Here is a 23930-nt window from a genome sequence, read left to right as displayed (position 1 = left end):
CAGCATCTGATTTTTATTCTTAAATAAGGGTCATCAAGATATTTACATCTACTACATAAGAAATTAAAAATAAATGAGAACTTTAAAGTTTACAGCAAGATGCAGATTTTTGTGTACATTTTAAGTATCTATCTACTCTGTAGATGGCAAAGTTAACTAACACTACAGTGTTAGCAATTTTCAATTAATTTAAGGAAACAGAAGAATCTCAAAGAAATGCTCACCAGTTATTTTTCGTCCCACTCCTTACTCTACATACAGCTTGCTCATTAATTTTTCCAAGGGCAGAAGATTTTTTTTTGCTTGATGTGATAGTAAATAAATATCCTGCCACTCAGCACAAGTACTTCTTTTATCATACTTTAAAGCATCACCGCAATTTATGTGCCCTTGAATCAATGTATTATAATATGTCCATTTTGAGATTTGTTTCACAGCTATCCATTTTATCAAGACAAGTGAGATACAAGTCTTAAGGTAAGTAGGTTAAAAAATATTTGGAATAAAGCCTGTTTTTAACAATTGGATCAACAGGCATTTAAAATGTTACCTATATCAGAAAAAAGAAGAGAGTAAAAGCCTTTTGGAGTTCTTTACCTTTTAAATTTTCAGCTTTGTAATTCTATTCCAGAATTAAATGACCTGTTCAGTAGGCTACACCTAGTTCTGTGAGGAAGCACCTCTGCATAAAAACCTAACTCTATGACACTGTTGCTTGGCACAAGACTTGTTTCTCTGAATAATCATATTCCTTCTCACCTGTGCTTTGTTAAGATAATTCTTCAAAGTAATGTTAAGTGATTTATTATTGACTCTAAACTTTAGGAGCAAAATCATTCTTTCATGTGTCCCCTCTTATTTTGCATTCAGCATCAAGTTTGTAATAAATAACTCCCATCTAGCATAGTTATGACTATTTTTATGAAAAATCAGTCGTAACTGTATTTTGAACTCCCAAAGGAGTCCAGTCCTCATGTAAGCAATTCTGTAATCTTCATCTTGTTATTGCATACTTCCCAAAGGACTTCATTCTAACCTTCAAATACTTCAGTTTTACAGTTTCTGACAGCTTCTGACCACAAGTGGCTCAATGCACAGCAAATGAAGTCACCAGTATTTGTCTGGGTTTAAACATACGTATGTGAAGATAAAATTCATCAATATTTTTACATTTTAAACAAAAGTCACATTAAGAGATACTTCCGAAAGATTCAGTACAATGAACTTTCTGTATTGAAGAGTGTGAAGGGAGAAAGCTTCTTCTTAATCTGAGAGCTTCCAGCCACAGCTGAAGGAAGGCAGAGTGTACTTGCAGCTTTCTGTCTGTTTTTAGTTCCCCAGCTGAGAAAAGGGAGTTTTAGTGGGGCTTTCTTGGTCTGATCAATTTTATCTTCGTCCATGGCTAAACAGATTAAGGAGTATGTCTTCTGCATTCCCATAGAGTAAGTTGCACTCTTGCTATGCTGTGGGAAAGAGAGAAGCATTTTAAGAATCAGTCATCCAAAATGGGTCAAAATTTTGAGAATAACAAAAGGTTGCTGTGCAAACAGTTTTCCAGGGCAGACTGCAGCAAGCTTTCTGTGCTAATGACATTGCTGAGCACAAGGCCCTTCAGAGTGCTGTCACCCTCTGCAAAGCATAAAGGAATCTGTGATTTTTTTCTTGGGTTGTTAGACATTTACTGGCTTCTAGCATAACTATTTAATATACACAGTGACCTCCCTACAAAGCTCAAGTGTGTAATTCCTGCACAGATGTGAAGGGGAATACTTTTGCTGTCTTTGGGCAGGTTCTATAATGATCACAACTACAGGAGTTCCTGTGTGACATTCTCCTGGGATACCTGTAAGGCACAGCCTTCTCTGTCTCCTCTTAGCTTTGCCCTGAAGCAATTTGATTATATTCCAGCCTTTTCTTTCCAGTTGCAACTTGCAATGGCAGATGCATAATTCCTTATTTTCAATAAGGAAAACCAATTTTAACAAAACAAGAAAACCTAACAGCAGCAGGGGCACCTTAATAGCTTCTCAGGCAACATTACTTGAGTGTCTAATCTTGCCAGGGAATGTTAAAAGCATGAAGCAGTGGATTTAGCTGAACTACAGGTTCATTCACACAATGACTAAATTATTTAGAGCTTAATACTTTTTAACCTTGTGATGACTTTTCCTTGGTCAAAAGCTTCTATAGTAGCTTTGTAACTGACTAGACAGTTAAAAGTTCACCAAAAAAAAAATACATACAATTATCCATGATCTAATACAAAAGTCACAGATCATTTAGAATAACAGTGCATAGAAAATAAACATGTGGTCTTGGATGTTCTATTTCATTCCATTATTGTTTCATTGTGGTTTTTCCCCTGATGAAGAGGGTAATGCCTTCATCCTCTGGGACAAGTTAGGGGAAATAAACTAGGTCTTGAAATTTTTCATGCAATTAATCTAAGTAGCTGCACTACAAAAAATCCCACCACCCAACCATTCTTAAGCAGACAGACTGCTTTAGCTTGCTAGGTCACAATGGTTTAAACAGATGGTTTAAAACTGAACACACCTCTGAAGGCTTTATATATTCCCAGGCTGAGTGGGATATCTGACTACAGGAAAGTAAACATTAACCAGGAATGCAAGGCAGGCAAATGACAAAACTGTGATATCAAATCTACCAAACAAATTTCCCTCATTACATACCAAAGATGCTGCTGTATCCTGGCAACTGATAACCTCCATCTCCACAGGCTGCTTTCCCACACTTTTCAATTTTTCCAGCACTTCATTGACACCAAGCCACTTGCAATCCACGCCAGCAACTGATACAATGTAGTCACCTTCTTTTAGGCCTGCTGACTGTCAAAAAATTGGGCACAGGTTATTACCCCGAATTACAAAGACATGTAAAATGCTTTTGTCATCACAGAGTATCTGCCCCAAAGGCATTTCACTCTTAGATGCTACAAACCCATTCTCTAGCCACACATGTGCAACTTTCTCAAGTACACAAACTACCTCTGGAGTTACCATTGATGTGATTCTGCTATACTCAAATGCTGGCTGTTTTTATGTTCTTTTCACTTTTCTCCTTAAGTAAATGAACCCTGGGTTTTGCTATGCTATTGTATTTTCCTGCAGTGTGTAATTATTTTTCTTCATTATTTTTATTTGTATTTCTGTGATTACTTCTGCCTTTTCTGTAAGTAAACTGCTTTTCACTGCATGCTGCTTTATCACTTTGGATTTTCCCTGAAAGAACAACATTACTAGCCAATAAAACATTCTTGCCCTTCTTTCCTTAAGCAAACATTACACCTTGCATTCCCTTCCTGATCCTTATTCTTGATGCTACCTTTTAAAATATTTATCCCTTTTAACTTCCTGAATAAGACAGGAAGTAACATTTGCTTTTATTATTTGTGACTTTTTAAGAATGAACAGAGAAAGAATCAACTCTAGTTTCATGTGATGTTGGGGATATGGGTACTTTAACAATTTGCAGCATATATATCACTTAAAATGCATTCAGATTATAAGAATTAACTATCCTAATGTATAGAACTCAATAAATACTCCATCCACAAGTATGAACTAGCTAAAGGTACATTTTAATGCTAGAGTCTGCAGAGAAATTGTTCATATCACACCAGTATACTTACTGCTGCAGGACAAGCTGGATCAAGACAATAAACCTGTACTGGTGACCCTCCTTTCAGACTGAATCCAAGCTCTCCTGCTTCATGGTGGAGGCAAATGGTCCGTGGGGCTGTCCATCTCTGCTTGGCTGAGAACACTGTCAGTGGGCCCTGCAGGGAGCACAACAGCAGGCATATTGTGCTTTACTGTCACTTGTAAGTCAGCATTTCTGGTTTTGTAAGTCATAATGCTTTAAGCTCATCTATTGTAGATTTTACCCAGGTTAACTCCCAGCTAATTCCCTGGAAATGCAAAGGGATTTCTTGACTGTTCAGCTGGTACTTCAGACAGAGTGGGATAAAGGCAACTGCCAGGTTGTTCAGGATCTCTGTTAAGGTGTGCAGAATCTTCTGGCTGCATAGGCTGTAAGGTCCTGTGTTACTCCATTTGAAAGGAGATAAAACTGATTCATGGAACCTTGCATATTCTGATCCTAACCACATTCCCAGTTCCTTTTGCTCACTGACACATACAGAGCCATGAAAGACTGGCTGTGTCACATGCAAGTGATACGTTCTGCATGCCTGTCTCCACATACTAGGTATCTCTCCCTCCCCTTAAGTTGTGTGCAATTATCTGCTGAGACTTTGTGGGACTTTTATGAAGATTTTCAAGACTGAATGTTGTGCAAACCATACAGAAATGGCACTTCTATTCTTTGCTTCTCAAGTTTACTTAAACCTCTAAAGCTAGGAGGGATTTGTCCAATAGCTTCTGAAAAAAACTCAATTACTACAGGATCATTTTTTTCAGGCTAAAATATTTGTGTCCCTTCCCTCACGTTGGAGTGAATTTATAGTTGCTATCAAAATGGCAGAGGTTGGTCAGCATCAGTGTGTTACATACCAGCTTGTGAAAGAAGTCTTTCACTTTCACCTTGGAAAACTGAGGAGCAATTGTTTCTATTTTATGTTCTGTTTTAGCTGAAATAAAAAGAAAACCAAATTAATTTTCTTTTAAGTATTAGTTAAAAGACATAAATTTTTTTTTTTGCATTCCAAGCTAGATAGGAATTTGTCCTAAATTTTTACTGGGCTGTGGAAAAATTATATCTTTGTGGAAGTTTGTTAGATATCAGAACTGCCTTAAAAATATCTTCAGAGCTCAGAGTATCAATATGGAAAACTTTAAAAAAATCAGAAGAAAATTATGCTGTTCCCATTTTTAATTTATTTTTCTTTGAGAAGTTTTTAAAACCAGCACTCATAGTTTCCTACTGCATCCAAAGAGGAAAGAGTTGTATGAGCTGGACTAAGGTAGAAAAATAAAAATAGCCAAACTGAGGTAACAACCCAGTCTAGTACAAGAGTTGGGCTCAAGAAACAGTTACTGTAGTTTTCCCCCAAGTAATTTTAACTTTTCAAGTTCCCTCATTTTTTCTAGCTCACAAGATGGTTACCAGAAAAAGCTGGATTCTAACTAACCACCATTGTGATCTACCCCAAAAACCAATGTTGCTAGAGACAGAAATACTGTAAAACAGTTCTAACAAAATAATATACTGATCAAAATATTGATCTGTGACTGAGGAAACAAGTAAGGAATCAGAACTTGTGGAAGAGGCTTTACAGTGACTTCTGTGAGCCAGACAAAAGTTTGATAAGAGGATCCATGTTTACCCTGAAAGAATTTTCTACCAAGGTCGTTGACATAAACACCAAGAAATAAGGATAAATAAGAGAAACCTGCAACTGCCTATTCCAATGAGCACTTTGTCTCTTCTGACCGATGAGTAAAGTGTAAATTTATGAGTCTGTAAGAATGTATAAAAAGCATGCAGGCTATAAATACAGTTTGAGGCCTTCTGAAAATGGAGTGTTACTCTGTATTGTCTCCATCTCAACCACGACAGGAACTCTACAAATGTACAGCATATATTCTGTACATTTCTGTTCTGTATGAAATACATATATATAAATTAGAGGCCTATCCCCATGAAAGCATATTTGCCCATGCTTAGATATCCTTTATTTCTGGCTGTGCACACTTACGCAGTATATCTGGAGCCTGAATGAGACTGAGGAAATCATCTTCTGTCTCTTGCTGAGCATATTTGAGAAGGGAACGTTTATGTGCAGCTGTCAGAACCTCCTGGAGAACCTCAATGTTGCGAAGCTTTTTGCAGAGCCCACACACTCTGAGAGCTTCTTCGTGGTAAACAATGGCTTTGCGTAAATGTGCTTTCCCTGCAAACATGAAAAACCCCTGCTGGTCATCCACAGACAATGAACACCAGGTAATTTTCAAATTGTAGCCACTAGCTGGGTGAAAGTGGCACTTACCTAATTGTTTTCTCTGGACTTTGTCCTTTAAAACAGCAAGAACCATCAGCCCTTCAGGCACATAGTCATAGAGCTGGGACAAGGCTTTCTCCTGCTGATCTTCATCATCACCAGGCTGCACTGTAATCATGGAAAAAAACTATTAATCATACACTTCTCTCTTGGTCCCCAGTTCCTTTAGGTGCATTATTGTGAATTATTATTGAGAATTATTACTACATTCTCTCCCAATGCAGTAAAATAAGTGTATATAAATATATAAATAAGAATTTCAGGCTTTAATAATCTACAGTATGGAAGTAATACTTACATGCCAAAACATATTCTGAACATAAATCTGAACTATTTAGTAGCATATAATGGATATATAATTTTTCCTTTGTTTCTGTCAAAGTTAGTTTACTGAATTTTCACATTTTTCTCAAAAGACAAAAAGAGCATGGCCTCATATCTGAGTGGGGAAAATGACCACAATTTAACATAAATTAATATTAAAGCACCAAAGTTCTTGGCTCCAAGACTTATTCACAGACCAAATGATAACTGTTGGTGTGTTTATTATTTTTATTTATATGAACATATAAAGAAGTATGATTCTTACACTCATGGTCACACAGAATGGTGGCAGTGAAGTAATGTGCCAGAGCTTTGTAATGGTCTGACTTTATTTGTGCCAGCTTAGACCAGGAATAGGGAATATTCTCTTTCACTGGTTCCTGATTCATTGCAGTGTTGACCAGCATGTAAACCTCTCCCACCTAAAATAAAACAAATAATAAAGTATTAGAACTTAATAATGTGAGATATTAGGAACTCAAGTAAGGGGTATCATACTCAGGCTTAATTTTATATACAATCACATCAAAGAAGGGTTAAATATGGTTAGGATGGATTGGAATTAAGTTTGGAGAAAAATTTGAAATGTTTTCTCTGATTTTTCCCTCCCAAGAAAGGTAAATCAATTTTGTACAAGAACAGATGGACTAAGTCAGTCACACTATATGGCTTCATAATTAAATAAAAACACCATATAAGAAACAGGTCTTAATTTACATATATATCTCATTAATTCAGTTGAAAAAAAGAGTGAATTGTATTCAAACAGTAGGTTTGTGCTACACTTTGAAACTGTGGAGTCATGCATAGCCTTAAGTTTGTGTGGTGCAGTTAAAACTGAAATATAATCTTTACATAGAGGAAATAAAATAGTTTTTCAAGCAGTGAATGCTGCTTTAATGGATCAAAAGAATCAAAAATCTTTCCCCTGCAGCTGATCAATCCTACAGATATGTCACAGAGGCTTTGCAGGGTTGGGATGAAAGACTTTGCCTGTTTTCCTTGTATGGAACTTTTGTACCTGCTACACTGAAATAACTGAGTTTGGATTAATCCAAAAGATTTTTAGGTTTCTATACCCTTCATGCCCTTCAGCAGCTGGGAAACAAGACAGGTTGGGTTCAACACTTAACAGGGAACCACACAAACACCCTGTGACCTTTTGTATATAGTCCTGTGGATAAAATCTGTACTGTTTGAAAAACCAACATAAATAGCTTATAAAATACCTTCAGCAAGTTCACTGCCTACTTCTGTTAATCTCCATGAATTATGAATGAAATAAATTGTAACAACTCTAGAATAATATTTAAATTTTGTTCATGTTTTAAACTTATGAAAGGTTGTACTTTTAACTGCAGTTTGTGAGCTGCCCTGTGTTATTTTTGGTTTCCAGTAATGGTTGTTAACATTTAAATTTAATAAATACTAATACTATATACTATTATATATAATAGTATACATATAATAGTAATAATATATACAATAATAATATTATATATATTATATAATATTAAATAATAATACTATTACTAACAGCTGTATGCAATAACACGGCACTGTAAACAGTTATTTTAAAGACTAGATTCAAAGTCCCACATTTTACCTTGGCAACTTCCTGTGTCATTTTTACTAGTGTGAAAAACTCATTACGTATTCCAGAAAGGCCAATCTGCTCAAAGACACACTCTCGAGCTTGTGCAAGCATCATTTTTACCAGTACATTCAGCATAGCTGGGCTCATGTCATAACTTGGTGTGTGAGTAAAGGTCTCCTTTAAGTAGCTTAGAACTCCTGCAATTACAAAATGGTTTTGTCACCATTACAAAGAAAAACAAGTGAACTTAATTCTAGTATGTACCATAATAATTAAGATTTAAAAGATATTTCTAGTATTGCACTACAGCAATCTGAAGGAATTCTTGGTGCATAAGAACTTAGACTGACCTACAGGTTTTGCTTTGCATTGCCATCAACCATCTCCAAGTACAGTTGTCAAAATTACAATTCTGAGGAGAAATAGAAACTGCAAGTTTTGAGGGCACTGCCTTCAGATTTGCTTGTAAAAGTTCTTGTGATTGACAATAAGACTGTGCTGAACTGTGACTTATATGTGGGAGTGGCAGGCTGTGGCTTATACAGAGGACAAAAAAGAAAAATCTGCACAGCTATAAGGAGATGACAGTAGTAGATCCTCTGGATAGAAGGAAATGACATAAACGTATCAACTTAATTAAATATTAATCTTCTTTTCAGATGCTGCTAAGTGCATTGTGTGTCCTATTGGAAGTTCCAATCCATGCCTGTAAACTAGAATTTTTATTTATAGATATATAAATTAATAGGGTAAAAATAAGATTGTTCTCTAGCCATTTGGTTCCACCAAAACATCAGTAATTTCTATCATATATCAAATCTGAAACAAACACTAATGGTAGCGCAATACTGAGTAACAGTTTCATGGATGGGATGCCTCAGCAGGCATCTCATCAGACTGGTTTAGTGAGTTCTCCTGGCTTGCTAATGCTGACAGGCCTGCAGAGGTGTAACAGTTTCTGTAATCTTACTTCTTGCCACCACACTCAGTTCTGGCCATGTTGTGCAATATTTTCCCACTAAACAGTGTCTGTGATTTTTGATTTTCCATCTTACACTCATATCTGAATTTTTAATATGCCATTCAACAAATTTGAGGCACGGCCATCTCTACCTTTTTGCACTAAAAAAATTAATCCCAAATTTACCAGGCATACACTGAGTACAGATGGAGTGCCCTACTGAAAGGGACTGAAAGTACAGGAGGAAAAAAACATGGGTTTTTTTTTTCCTCAACATATTTCTGCTTATGCTGAGGATAAATTCTGTGTAACATCATCCATTCAGCACTGGAAAACAGTTAATACAGACCCTGTATCATTCCCCTGCCAACAAAATGAAGGGTTACAGCACCATGCACAGGTACAATGAAATGCCTCCTGAGCATGCTGCTTTGGGGCCCTGCAAAGGTAACTGTGGCAGCAAATAACACCTTTCCAGTTTTGCATTAATTCTGTTCTGCAAACATGTTAAAGTGAAAAGCAGTGATTTTTTTTATTTACAAAATGAAGGAGCAGCAGTAAAATGGAGAAATTTCCCAAGTATTGAAATTTCTTTTAGATGAAACACAAAGGTTGAAAAATAATTTTTTAATTTATTTTAAATATGTATGAAGAAATACTACTTTTTTTTTGATAGCTGTGTATTCAAAGGAGGGAATTATGAAAATTCAACTGTTCTCCACAGCTTTTAGCACCCATACAGTGCACACCAATAGCCACAGATGTTAGTGCAGAAATAAATCCTATAGTACATATAAATTGCAAAGGACATGTCTTTAAATATTATGTGTAGCACAGATGATACTTACAAAACAAATCAGAAAATCTATTTAAAAGCCCCCAATGAAAACAAAAGACTTTATAATGTTAGTTCAAGGGAAAGTATTCCCTTTATTAGAATTTCTGTTTCTCCTTGCTTGGGACAGAGATTGATTATTTTGAACCTGACTGCCTTTGGAATCTATGGAAAACACGTAGTCAACTTCCAATGAATTGCAACTTTCACCAGAGGAAAAAGTAAGATTAATTTTTAAGACCTTCATATGGATAACAAGGCTTAAGGGTTTTTATCAAACCTGTCAATTGTCTCTAGTACAGATTTGACACCAAGGTGCTATCACTGAGGTAAAAGCAGGTATGCCAGTGAAACAAGGAATGAAGCAGTTAATGCTACTGCAGTAACTCTGACCTTTGAACTGCAGTTCAATAATCATTAACCACAGCATTCACTAGCTTATCTGCATGTTCAGACTGCACTTCCAGGTTTTAAAGCTTCATCTGAGCTCCTCACTGGGCTTCTTGAATGCCCCTATTCCTCCTTTTCTGTGTAATCAGGCCAGTAGAAAATGCAGAAATCTGTATGTCATCAGAATGAGACAGGGGACATTTGCATGAAGACCTTTCCATTATTTTAAGATGTGTACCTGCAGCTTTCTGAAAAGCATCAACAGCATTTTCAAGTCCAGCCTGGGTCTGACGATTGCACCTTGTTCCAATCTGTGTGTAGAGAGCTCCAATGTTGAATAAAACACTGGCTTTTTCAAGCAACAGATTTTGCTGACACACTGGGACCCCTGTGAAGGAATCATACCTTGGGAAACAAATATTAGAAGAAGTGTTAGGATTAGCAGAGTCCACTGAAGAAAAACAAGCACTTTCATTCTGTTTTTCTGAATGAATAGTGGAATTATTAACTGTTCTGCTACAGTGAAAATGAAGGGGAACAGAAACACCATTATGCTCTGCAAGGACAATCCACATAATTAACCAAGGCAGGAAACAGCTTTATTTGAGACAGTTTTCAGCAGGTTTTACAGCAGTGCCTCCATAAACTCATTACATTTAACTCAGAAATGCCCAAAAACATCACAGAGGGGGAGAGCAGACTGAGCAGTATCCATATGTGCTGCTACACTCTCCTACAGGCGCTGCCAGAGATCAACGGGCATGGTCAGATCCTCTACTGCTTGTGTTTAAAGTTCCTATTTGCAGCTCTCACTAGAAATTTAACAGCTCCTCTTGGCTACATGGTAGTAATTTTTTTTCATCATGAAAATTTTGAATTCAGACTCAAATTTTGCTCTACAGATTCAGTAAATACTCCCTTATAAAAAAAATAAGTTATTCCTTTCTCTTTTCTGGTCCAAGTGGTCTTCTTAACAAATTGAAGGAGAGGAATTAAGGTCCATTCTTTGTCCTCATTTTGTACACCTAGGTTCAGAATTCAGAAACACCTATAGCTATCAAAAAGAAGATTATTTCCTCTCCTTCTCCCTTGTGCTAACCTGTAGCCCAAATCATAATCTAGCCAACGGTTTCACTCTAAGCATGTAAAGAGTGTACTGTATGCAGGTTTACTCTTAACTTAAAAAAAAAAGGAAAAGGAAAAGAAAAGAAAAAAATTGACAACACACACTGCAGGGATTCAAGAGGAGACACACTGACATACTTCAGATTGAAGACAGTTAATGATTAACCAATGTTCTGGGAGGAAAAAAAGGACTAAAGAGAAACATGAACTACACACTTACCATGTAAATAAAACTCCAATGTGCCTGGTGGGTGGGAAAAATCTGTTTTCTACATAACCAAGTTGCAGGAAATAGCTTATCAACATCTCAATGCCAGCTTCATCTCGGCTAGGAGTGCGGCAGGCCTTGAAAGACAACAGATTAAAATTGAGTTACAGGGTGAATGCTGAAACCCCAAGGATAAAGCTCTGCTTCCTTTGGACTTCTGCAGATCATAGAAATGTGTGGAATCTGAGAACAGTAAGCTTAAAGCCATATGGATTCATGCCAAAAGTTTTTCAGCTGCACACAGTAGCACACAACCTTTAAAAAAGCAAACAGAATCTGTTTGGCAAGTCTCAAAGTTAATTAAATAAAGATTGTAGGTATTTTATGAAAGCTAGAGAAGGCTTATGTTTCTAGCATAGCACAGGAAACAAACAACAGTCAGAAATACCCACCATTCTACTACAGTATTTTGCCAGGTTAATCCACTCTAACACTCTCCCTGCTAAATTTAAAATACTTTAAAATAAAAAATAGTCTTGGATTAACAAAATTTACAAAGTTACATCAATAGGTCAATCTTTTGCATAACTTCATCTGTTTCTTCACTTTTTCTTTACTCAGACTGCAAAGCTCTTGGACAATGAACATTCATGCACCTTGTCTCAGAAATGAAGTCAATAAGAGCATAGTAAGCTCTAAGTAAAAATGTTGTATTTTGATTCCATACAAATATTATTTACAACTGTTATAAGACCTCCTAGTATACCATACTTGAACTTACTTGTCTCAGATCCATGAGATCTGCTATTTCATCTTCATACTCTGAACTGTCTTGACTATAATGTTCCAGAATAAAGTCCTAAAAAGAGAAAAAAAATTGAATATCTAAAAATAGCCTAAACTATTTTTTCTACAGTTCTAAACAGTAGGAAATGGACTCAGTTGTGATTTAACAGTGTCTACTCCCTTTCAGTTAACATGTAACAATGAGACTACAGTAAAACAGCAGGATTAGGATTTAGTATCAGACAAATTTCACTGTGGTGTAAAGGAACCAAACATCTCCTACATTAGCTCCAATTGGTTTTAAAACAACAACACTCAGTAGTTTTGAAAGGGACAAACAAACTCTGTTATCTAAAATGACAAGGGGATCAAGTGACCATAAAAACTTGTTAGCAGAAAGAGACTGCCAACTTCTTGTGAGCTCCACTAGGGCAATTCCACTTAAAATAACAAAGCTGCAATGACATGACGTGGTACCATGATCTGACCATGGAATTTAACCCACAGAAGTAAAAATAGACACAAATGCTACAGTGATACAAGATGGTTTACTGTGAGATAAAAACCTCTATTATACACAGAAGTACAGAAAATACAGAGGATGGTTCAAGCAGCCAGCAAAGTACATCAGACAACAAACAAGCAGAGTTAATGCTGCAACACTGCTTCCCAACTGAGCTATCTTAGTGTAATTTGGTGTGTCACTACATTATGCTGAGTAAAACCCTCATTAGTACTTCCTCTCACACTTACATCAGTAATCGATACTAGTATTAGAAACAAAACCATGGAAGGAATTTTTATTCTTTGGTTTAACTCTGTCTTCAAAATGGAATTTCTTGTAACATTTTTGGACTTCTTGTCCTAATTAGGTAGGAGCAATGATGCAAATCAGTGGTAGTTAATTTTTAACATAGCATGATCTTGATCTTAGGGCAAAACAAAAAATAATTTGTACCTAAATTACTTCTGTTTCTCTAAACAAATCTGAAGTGGAAGTTATTACTGTTAACTGTTCATTCTGAAATGTGTATGTAAAATTTACCTTGAGGGGGAGTGTAAAGTCTACATCTTTGGTTTCCTTCAGGCCAAGAGGTACCAGGGGAATACTGAAAGTCTCTCTGTAGGAAAAAAAGCAAAAAGATTCACAACTTTTTTTTCTGCTTCTGTTATAATTACTTTTGTTTTATTTGATGACAGGAAGTTCATACATCGATGGAGTAAAAAGAAAAGTATACAGTTCCTCCCTGACAAGAAAATCTGCCTAATGGCCTGTACTTCTCAAGAAGAGATTGAGGAAAACTACTCGCCTGCACTTTTTTTTCCCCCTATTATTTAAGCCTATTTTTCCTCCAGGAAAAGGAAAGGAGACTCTCAAAGGCTGCCTCACTGCAATTTAGCTCCACAGCAGCAAGGAGATCTGCCACAGTAAGAACCATGCTAAGTAGCAGCAGTTATAATCAGTATTTTACAGGTTACCAGTGGTTTGTATGTAGTGGTTATGTGTGCAGCACAGGGAGAAGCAGGGCCAAAGTGCACCAGCTTTCACAGAGAAAGGGCTAGGAGTAGCAAGTCCAAGAACTACTTCATTTCTAGACAATGCTAGGTGTTAACCTCCAGACAAGTCAACCTCTAGAATATCACAGGGCAATAAGGATGAGAGCTGACTTTTAAAAAGGCCAGAATAGCTTCCAGATTCATAGTTGGTTGTGTAGATTGAACAGATCAGTATCCAGCAATTATAAAGTTCATCTAATATTTTCATTTTTCCTGAAGACAGCTTTTTGACAGTCTGACCACTGTTTAGAGCATTCCATTACCAACTACAAAATCCCATGTTCATTTATGGTCTTGTCAGCAAAACCAACATTCTTATTGGTGAAAATTCCATCCTGAGAAGGTGGCAGTAGGAATGCAGCTTCCTAAACAGAGCAAGAGTCCTTCATGGTCCAGAAAGTGGCTCTGCTAGCTTGCAAAGGACTTCCAGGATACAGAGCCAAAACACCATTTCAAGTGGTGCAAATGATCTCATTTCTGATGAGGCTTTTAAAAGAAACCTCAACACTTTTCCCACAGATTATATCAAGACTTTTTCCTCAAAAGGAAGTGAGACACATGGGAAAGAAATCCTAACTTAGTGATTTAATCCATTCTAGTACCATCCACATGCCCTGTAGATATCAGCATTGCTCATTCAAAGAAAGTGAATTTTTTTCCACAGCTAAGGTGCCACACCCGAGGAGCCAATCATGAGAGGATTGAACAGTTAGGGAGGTGATCCTGGATTTCCAGAATGGAGCAGAAATAGCATCAGCCTTCTCAATCAAGCTGAAATGTGCGCAAGCACTGGGAAGGCCAACCCTTACATTGTTATAACACAATACAGGGCTGTCCAGTAAACCATGGGTGTGACCTCATGTTAACAACTGCACGCACAATAGTCAGAACAACTACTAATAGCTACTTACTGTTAAAGGCTGGACAGCAGTTACAGGGAATATTTTAGCTGATGAAACATAAAAAGCATTTAGAGCTTAAGAATTAGAAAGGCAAAACACCATTCAAAATAGACTGGGAAAGTAGGATCAGGAGAGAATAACAAGCATATTGCTGTCCAGCCTCAAGGCTTCTGCCTGCCTGGGGGCCTGGCCTACTGCTCATCCTTCAGTGAGAATCCAAATACTTTTAATATCCTTTAGCTAGAAAAAAATAGTTCTTGTGGAGCTTTGCTCTCATTTCCACAGCTGTAATTGCTCTCTGTGCTCACATGCATCTATGAAGACCAGTAAAATCTTGAACAAGAAACCCAAACCTCAAAAAAAAAGACCAACAAAAAACCCCAAAATATTTTTGCATCGAATAGTTGTCAAAGTTTGCCATGGGGGTGGAGGGTGAGAAGTTTAGCACAAGTTGCTGTCTGAGAAAACTACAACATAGATATTTTGCATCAAGTCAGCAAAAAACCCCAAGTTACCTCCCTGGAAGTTACCTCCCTTCATCCTTTTACATTAAGAATTCCTTGTAATCCACCTGGAAGTTTAACACCTAGGTGAGAACAGTGCTAAGAGGGACCAAAAATTATACCCCCATCACATGAAGCATGTCAATTTGTACCTTGAGCTGCTGTTGATCAAATAGTAAATATTTTAGTTTTAGGAGAAACAAGACATATAACTGATACAGAAATCATTTCAGTATGCAGGCAATGAATATTCCTTAATTTTGAAGTTTTATCTTTGAGGAATCCATTGCAATTTAAAAATTAGTGTGCTCTTCAAAGTGGAGAAAAATATCTTGGAAAAAATCCAAATTCATCCACTAAAAATTCCTCTGCTTTAGCCAAGAAATTTATGTTTTTCTGCCACTGAAGATCACACATTCAAGATTACCTAGGCTGCTCTAAACATCAGATCAGCATTGTTTCTGTTCTCCAGCTCCAGGGGACTGTTGAATGCACCACATTTGAGAAGAGATATTATTGTATGGCTAAGTTTGCTCACTCCAGAATGCACTGAGCCAAATTCCCATTCCAATGGGAATTCTGCTAAGTGCCAACTGCTTACAGTATAGCCCCAACCGCTTTCAATTCTCACAATACTCCTCTCCTCAAAGGAACTTCACATCCAAGGAGTAGTGGCACACACATTTCCCAAGAGAAGGACAAATATGCAGACTAACCCTTAGTCAACAAATCCACCATCAAGTATGTTCTCTTCCTATCAAGCTCTCTGCTCTTTCACATGATTAGTGTCCAACATTCACACTCACCTAGAAACAATTTTGTTTTCAAGGGTAAACAGAAGATCTGTTAATAATTGAATAACTTAGCTTTATACTTACTCTGCATTTTGATAAACTTCTACTGAGATATTAAGTCCTTCCAATTCTTCCTTTAAGATCTGCAGGTCGGAGTTTACAAAACTGAGTTCCAGCAGTACTTGCTCTCGTACTTTGTTGTTGGTGGTTGCTCTGCAGAGACACATCAATTTTTTATTGCTCAGGAAAAGGTTTTCTACAAACTTGGTTGACCCCCTTCAACCTCCAATGCAAGCATTCTCAGCATTTTTAAGATTTCTTTTTATCTCCTTAAGAGATGATACAAGATCTCATGTTTCAGAATTTATTAGGTTTTTCTGTCAAGAGAGCGCCTGGGATAGTTTCCAGATAATAGCATGCAGCCACAGAAGATGTCCTATATGCCAGATTTTCCATGTATGATTAAGAGTTTCATATTATTTCAGTTATTTTCAGATACATTAATCAACAAAACTAAAGCATCTTAATCAGAATCACTGTCCTATTTTCAGATTATGGGGTATTTTTTTCCTATGTAGAAGGCAGGTGGGTGGAGGTGGGAGGACTCAGAGTCTTCAACAGAGACTTCCCCACCTTATAAATTGAATAGAGCTCTGTTGAGACTTCTGATCTTAAGAATAAAAGAAAATAACTTTCCCCCAAAAGTTTTTACAGAAAGAAATATCTTTCAACCAGACCTTTTTAAGGCAAGACAATTTTCTCTATAATTTGATTTTGTTGGATGCAAATATGATTTTGTTTGTTTCCTTTACCATTTATGTATTTAAATGGCAGCACTTTGAACTGCAAGCACAATGGATGTTAACCCATTTAACACTCCCTGAGCATTTCTTTGTGATTACTTATTTGTGTATTTATATCACAATTTCTCACCTAAGTCTCCACACTGACAATTTCATTAGAATATTACTCTTTTCAAGATACTTAAATCACCTGTATCTATAAATCCACAGGTATGAGGTTAAGGTAAAATGTATCCATGCTTAAGATACCGCACCCTTATATTAGAATCTGAATCTGAAGACAAGAACAAACTTAGATTTGCAGCATTTTGCATTTACCTTTATTTTAAGACAAAATTCACCTTCATAAATATGAACAACCATCTCATAAATCTACGCTCCACTTGGAGCAGTTCTCCAGATTTATGGAGCACCTTGATGAAGAACTAATTATACCAAAATTAAAATTCTAATTTTGTTTTTCATATTATGAATTAGTTATCTGTGATTTTTCTATGCTGTACTTTAGAAAATAGCTTGGATTGCTTAATTAAGCAATGTTAACATCTGTTGCCTTGATAAACCAACCAGAATACAAACATATGGTGGGGTGGATCTTCCTTGATCAAGGCAGCACCCCACAGATAAATGGGCAAGTTTTGATGCCACAAGCACTTTAATTGTGATGTATTAAGGCTCCATGCCTGGTCTAGTTTACCATTCTCCACAGGAGGGATACTAATATCTTTTTCAGAAACACCAAAGTTCCATCCAAATTGATTTCTCTATTTGCTCTATGGCTGTGAACACCCATGTATATTTAATTTGATGGCCTTTTCATGCTTTTTACACTGTAGACATACTTTTGAGTAACAACCAGTGAAAGACAGCCTCAGGGGCACTGTGATATTGTCAAGATTCACATAACTCTACACTGAATTTAATTTTAATTTCCAATAAAAAGGAGAGAGTGACTTTTAGAAACTCTAAGAACAAAAGTCTTTGCACTATGTGGGTCATGTGCTTCAAGCCTAGTGCTTACTTTCAGCCAAAAGTAAAGAAACATGCATTTCCAGATTTTTCTCTAATTCTACTCCAGGAGGCTTCTTGTGGACAGCAATTGGTTTGTTTCTTTTAGAACCTGATGAAATTCAAATAGAAACTGCAAACATAAAGCTTGTTTATGTTTTTCCTTAGGAGACTGTAGATACAACTAATCAGGTGAACTGTCTGGTGGTCAGGTTACTTATTAAATTGCTTCTTTCAAAGAACTAGCAAGTTTTAATAGTTCAACAGGTGTAAATTCATTTTAGATTTCTAGAATCTTAAAAATAAATCTGTTCCTCTACTCTTAAGTAGATTTCGTTCCCACTCCTGTAAATAGCAACTTCAGTATTTCAGCATTTAATACTGGCAGCAGAAACTGAACTTTAGGATATCTAGGTTAAATGTTACCACTTTCCACATTAGATATTACTCATCTCTTTAGCCCTTCCAAAACACTCCTGAATCAACAAGCAGAAATATTAAATGAATTAAGCATTCTCTTTCAAAAGCAGATATAATAATTTTGCTAACCATACAAAAAGCAGTAAAATTCTAAGTCTCACTCCTTAAGACAATTACCAGAAAACAAAGCACACTTAAGCCAGTCACAGAGGCTAAAACTCCCTAAGTTTCCACCCTGTCACATCTCTTGCAAGAGTGGAGATAAAGCAGGTAACAGACAACAGGCAACCCATTGATTAATGGCAAGTTTAAGAAAATTTAATTTATCCAAGCATTCTCACTTCTTTAAGTATATTTAGTAGATTTTGGTTTTGAAGACCTATTGTTGCTCCAGTTGCAGAGAAACAGACACTACAGGAAACTACTGCAGATGAGAATTGGGATAATTTTCAGTTCCTCTGTGTAAGATTAGAAATCTACAGGCTGTCTATCAAAGAGTTAATTACAGGGTCAACATAAGGCTATTCCTATGGAGACAGCCAATATGAAAATATATCCTAACAAAATGTAATAGATGAAATTACCTCAAACTGCAGGAGAACTTGGTGGCAGCTTGTGGTAACCCAGCTCAAATTAGATGTGTGCTACCCTGCTACTCCTGTACATTATTACAGGGAATAAAGAAGGCAATGGATGGTCCTCTCTACTTTGCAGCACAGAACTAAAGGATCTTGGAAAAAGGCAACAGCAGAGTGGCAATACCTTTATTTGATTTGATTTGAGGAGTAAAAGGGACTCATTACAATATTCAGCAAGGTTCACTTGCCATTATCACTAGCAATAAAACAGAACAAAGAGAGCAACCTAAGGAAGTCTAATATTTAGCTTATTTACTACAATATAGTATGGAAGTGCACTTGGAAGCAAACAATGAGTCTGTAGAGCTATAGCTTGAAAAAAATTCAGGGAGATTCACAAATCATTCTACAGTAAAAGATGCAGCATGCTTGGGGGAAACAGGAGAAAATACAATAGCTAAGAGACTTCTACAAAATTAAATTAAACAATTCTTGCTTCGGCAAGAAAACTAAGAAACCATGAGATATACCTTAAAAGATTTTCAGCACCAGCTCTCATTCTCACTGCTCTTAAGATCTGTTGGTTTATAACAGCTCTTTGATTTTGCAGTTTGCTTCGTCCAGTCTCAGCAAGAGGATTACATCCCTAGAATAAAGAAAACAAAATTTTTGTTGCTGTTGGAAGAAACTTCAGAGGAACTAACACCGAATTTCAATGAGCTTTAAAGGTTCATTTAGATTCAATGTTGATGGCATAGGTTCTGTATGAATACAAATTAGCTACCTTGACAGCAATGATGATCTGACATTAACAACAGTATTTCTTGTCTCAAACTTGGTCATTAAAACCAAAAGAGACCACGAACACAGTACATTTTAAACTCAAAATTTAAACAGAAAATATCTGGTTTAAACCTTAAGCACACATGTGAGCCAGTCTCTTCTCCCCTAAAAATATTTTCAAGATACTTTGCAAATGCAGCCAAATTTGACAGAATGTTATTAAGTTTCTAGGCTTTTATGAAAACAGTATCTGGCAAGACAGCAACTCGCATCAAAGCTTCTGCTTAACCCTTGTAAAATCTCAGAGTTCCATACTGGGCTATATGCAGCCTTGAAATACAACTCTGTCCAAAACAGACTGTGGTGCTCAAAGTTTGGGGCCAAAAAATCTGCTCTCACTTCTAGGATCTCTGATCTTTCCTTCTGGTGGCTCAGACCTTCAGTACAATTCCTCCCCCTCCTTCCCCAGGCTCCTCTCTTCACATCTCAAACTTACCAGAAGAGAGCTTAACAGGGCAAAATGATTATACTGTCAGACTCTTATCAAATTAGGCTCTAAAAGAGTAAAGTGTGAAATCCAGAATTCACAAGAAGGCTCCAGTGTATGTGCATACCTTATACAAGTGCTGGACTCAAACTGCTGAAACCTGTGTTTGAGCAGGGCTGAGCCATTGTGTTTTGAGCACTGATAAGCTACAACTGCTACAGATGAATAGGACTGCATGTTTGTCCTTTTTTGTTTAAGAGAAACACAATTTATTCTTTGCCCCTGCCACCCCTTTTTTAAAAAGTATCAAATGTCTTTGAGTCTGAATACTCTAGAGTATGCCAGCACATCCCTGCAGCCTTAACTAATAATTCTGAAGCAAATAAAATCACTGTTTTAAGGCTTACCTTTAAATGAAAAATGTCCTTTTGAGTGGCCTCATTGGGTATCATTACAAAGCTTATCAGAGTTCCACTGTATTGTCTGCTACACAAGAAGATGGCTCAGACCTCTCTAAGTCTTCTTTCAACTACTCCAGCCACTAAATTATGCACTGTTTTGAGCCTCTCCCTCTTAGTTTTGACTAGAAAAATTTGATTTTCTTATAAGAGCATTTTAAAATCTATTAACAAGCTCTAATTATGAGTGGTCAAGCAATGACATACCAACAAAACTGAGTATTTAAATAGAACATGACATTTTGATAGTGAAGTTCAGTTCTTGTTTTTGTTGTCAAGTGAAAGCAAACTGAGTCGACAACAGAGAAATCAGTTGATGAAACCAGATTACTCTAGCTCAACTGAGAAGGGACACAGCCCAATAATATTAATCCTACATATCTAATGTGAAAAACTTCTAATAAATAGGTAAAATCACAGGGAGCTTGTGCAAATATCTTCAGAAGCACTATTTGCCATGTAACTTCAAAAACCACACCACACTGATTTACTGCACTGAAATACCACTCACAGCATGAGCTCTCCTCATTGAGGAAGCTCTCACCACAAGACTGACATGTCGTGCCACAGCCCAATTTTTTAGCAGTGGGGAGGGCCACAGTAGTGGTTTCTGTGAGAAGCTGCTAGAAGCTTCCACCGTGTCTCACAGAGCCAATCTGATGGCTCTGAAGATGGACATGCTGCTGGCACAGTTAGAGAGGCTGGCAATGCCTCTGTGATGGCACATTTAAGAAGAAAATCAAAACAGTGCACACGTGGCTTTCCCTAGAGATGGCGAAGTGCTGTGGCCACCATCTCAGTGCAGCTCAAGTCATGGCCTGCCTGCCTGGCCACCCCTGGCCAGCTGTGCCACAGGTGGGAGAGAGTGCAGGGGCAGTGATGCCTTCTCCCTCCTGGCAGCCCGTTTGAGGAGAGGGTTAAATAATGCCAGTACCACGGCATCCCCCACTGCCTGTGCACAGCCAGCAGGGCTGCCTGGCAAGCAGTGGAAACATGGTGAGCAATTCTCTGACATGGAACCTGGAAAAAATCAACCTCTCAGCACGGTGGGATGTAGGAGGATAGAATATAAGAAAATAAAGATAGTGTGGAAAGTAATCTTACCCCTGAGGAGGTGCAGCTGGGCCAATTATCAAAGATTAGGAACAGGCCTGACTTTAACAGGGCACAGCTGTGAGCAATGAGAAGAAGAGTGCTATGAAAGAGTGGGGTGGCTGGGTGAGAAGGGAGCTGGAGTCAGTTGGCTGCTTTGTGAAGGAGAAAGAGTCAGTGCTCTGAGGAGCTGCCCACGAGAAACGCCAAGAAGGTATGAAACCTTTGTGATAAGGAGATGACAGTATGGAATCCCCACAGTGAGATGATAACAGTGGGATCCTGCAGGAATCTTTGAACTGGTGGAACTTGCTGCCAATGGCACCTACAAGCAGCAGTTTTTCTTCTAGTCAAAGAGGAGGAAGTGGAGGCATGTGAGGGAAAACAACACAGTGACACCAAGGTCAGTGGGAAAGAAAGAGGGGGAAAGGAGGTGTTTCAAGTGTCAGAGCCAAATTCCTCTACCAGCCGTGATGAGGACCATGGTGAAACAAACTGTCCTCCTGTAAGGCACGAAGTGCACAGGGGATGCAGAGATTCACTGGAGCCTGTGGAAAAAGCGCTCACACCCGAGTGGGTGGGTGCCAGAGGAAGCTGTGATTCAGTGGGAGACCAGAACAGAGAGAGAGGGCCCCTGCTCCTAAACTAGAGCAGCCTGTCTTTAGAGAACTACACCCTGTGGAGGAATGACCCACACCACGACAGTTTGGGGAAGACTCTCTGCCTGTGGGATGGACCCCACAGCACAGCAGAAGAAAGATGCCTCTCCCTGAGTGAACAGCAGACCTCAGATGATGAGCTGACCAAAACCTGCAGGCTCTGTCTCCCTACACTGTTGGTGGGAATCAGGAAGGGGCCTGCAGGGAAAAAAGGTGTTTTAAAGGCTTATTTTACTTGTCATTATCCTCCTCTGACTCTGTTAATGATAAATTTACTTTGTACCTTTAAATTTGGACCTGTTTTGCCCTTAGAGTGTTTTCTCCTAGTCCTCATCTCACCTCGTGAGCCCTTAGTTAAATTTTATTTTTTTTCCCTCTCCTCTGCCCAGCTGAGGGCACGAGAGGATGAGCAAATGAGACTGTCATGGGTGCCTGGTGTTTGGCCAGTGTCAAACCACAACACACATAGAAGAGGAACTTTTTACTGGAGAGAATACACACATGCAGCAAACTCATTCATTCACCTCAGATTAGAAGCAGTCCTTTAACGACCAAATACTTTATGCTCATTTACACACAATTATACACAAAGACATAAGCAATGCACACTTTAGTGTATAACGTGGTCTTGTAGCCACAAGCTGCTGTCTGCTCTAGTCTGGTTCTTTTTCTGGGATGAAGCTGTTCTTCCCCACTTTGCTTTTCCTTCATTTTGTGTTGTACAGTCTTTTCTGCTACTGCTATTCAAAGCTTTATCTCTTTCCATTCTATTCATGCCATTTTTCATTTGAACCTCACCAATTATTTCCTCTTGCTCTTGCATTCATTTTGAGTATTTAATTCTCATCTCAGACCCGTTATCTCCATATTTGTGCACAAGTATTTCCTTCCAACTTCTTTCTTGACCACTTACTTCAGGCATTCTTCTAAAATGTATCCTTGCCTTGCCCTTCATTTTTTCTGTGAAGCTGCAGCTTCCTCCCAGAAGTCCCTGGCCCCTTCTGTGTGCCAAACAGGTTTGATGACATCATTCAAATACTTCTTTACAGCTTCACTTCAGAAATTTTTCAGGAAGATCAACTGCCTGATTCCCAAGCCCACAAAGCTCATAGATGTGATCTCTTCATTTTAATGAACTTTTGGTCAAGCTCCCACTGAACAATGAGTACAAAAGTGCAGTGATGTGAAAGTCTCTGCAGAGAGAAAAAGTGTAAGAGATGTTTCCCTCCATTCCAGGTCCCCAGGCACTATTGTTTATAGGAAGGAAAACCAGCCCTGGGCCCTGACAGGACAAGGCACTGACAGACCAAGGTATCTGTATAACCTCCAGTGTGCCTGCAAGTGTGACAGGTTTGATAAGAGGCTTCTTATGGATAGAGGAGTCTGTTTTCAGGATGTGCTCACCTGTTCAAGCATATGGCTCCAATAAGAAGGAATTAACATCTCACTTTTTGGAAAATGTAGCTCTTTATATCTCCTGCACCAGGGGATGAGGACACTCAGCTAGTTTGTGTTCATTTGCAGACTCAAACTCTTAATTGTAATCAAGCTGCCATAAAACTGATGGGTAGTGTGGGAAATGGATTTATAGAAAATTCTCCAAGCTTGACAGAAAGCTCACATAGTGTGCATCTGTATGAAGACTTTAAGATAAGAAATGCTGACTTAGAAATGCCA

The 23930-nt window shown here is 37.8% G+C and overlaps 1 protein-coding gene across 1 annotated transcript; it reads right to left on the bottom strand.

Annotated features, from left to right (window-relative positions):
• On the bottom strand, positions 1 to 23175 carry RHPN2 (rhophilin Rho GTPase binding protein 2). Its single transcript, XM_014311347.2, has 15 exons — positions 23167 to 23175; positions 19305 to 19420; positions 16050 to 16178; positions 13255 to 13330; positions 12205 to 12282; positions 11436 to 11560; positions 10329 to 10495; positions 7914 to 8101; positions 6573 to 6729; positions 5972 to 6091; positions 5681 to 5875; positions 4536 to 4612; positions 3653 to 3799; positions 2694 to 2849; positions 1 to 1463 (listed from the first exon to the last, which is right to left on the bottom strand). Exons 1-15 carry the CDS (start codon positions 23173 to 23175, stop codon positions 1212 to 1214), a joined length of 1992 nt encoding a protein of 663 aa, XP_014166822.1. The 3' UTR covers positions 1 to 1211.
• Positions 23176 to 23930: the final 755 nt, after the last annotated feature.

Source organism: Geospiza fortis, unplaced genomic scaffold (assembly GCF_000277835.1).
Source record: "Geospiza fortis unplaced genomic scaffold, GeoFor_1.0 scaffold1194, whole genome shotgun sequence".
NCBI classification, from domain to species: Eukaryota; Metazoa; Chordata; class Aves; order Passeriformes; family Thraupidae; genus Geospiza; species Geospiza fortis.
The sequence above is the reverse complement of the archived record's forward strand: the minus strand, read 5'-3'. Positions and strand labels throughout refer to the sequence as shown.

Coding starts and splice junctions, on each gene's coding strand:
- RHPN2 (XM_014311347.2), bottom strand. Junction 13,331..16,049: donor GAAGTTTATCAAAATGCAGA/GTAAGTATAAAG, acceptor TTTTTCCTACAG/AGAGACTTTCAGTATTCCCC. Junction 8,102..10,328: donor TGCTTTTCAGAAAGCTGCAG/GTACACATCTTA, acceptor TTGTAATTGCAG/GAGTTCTAAGCTACTTAAAG.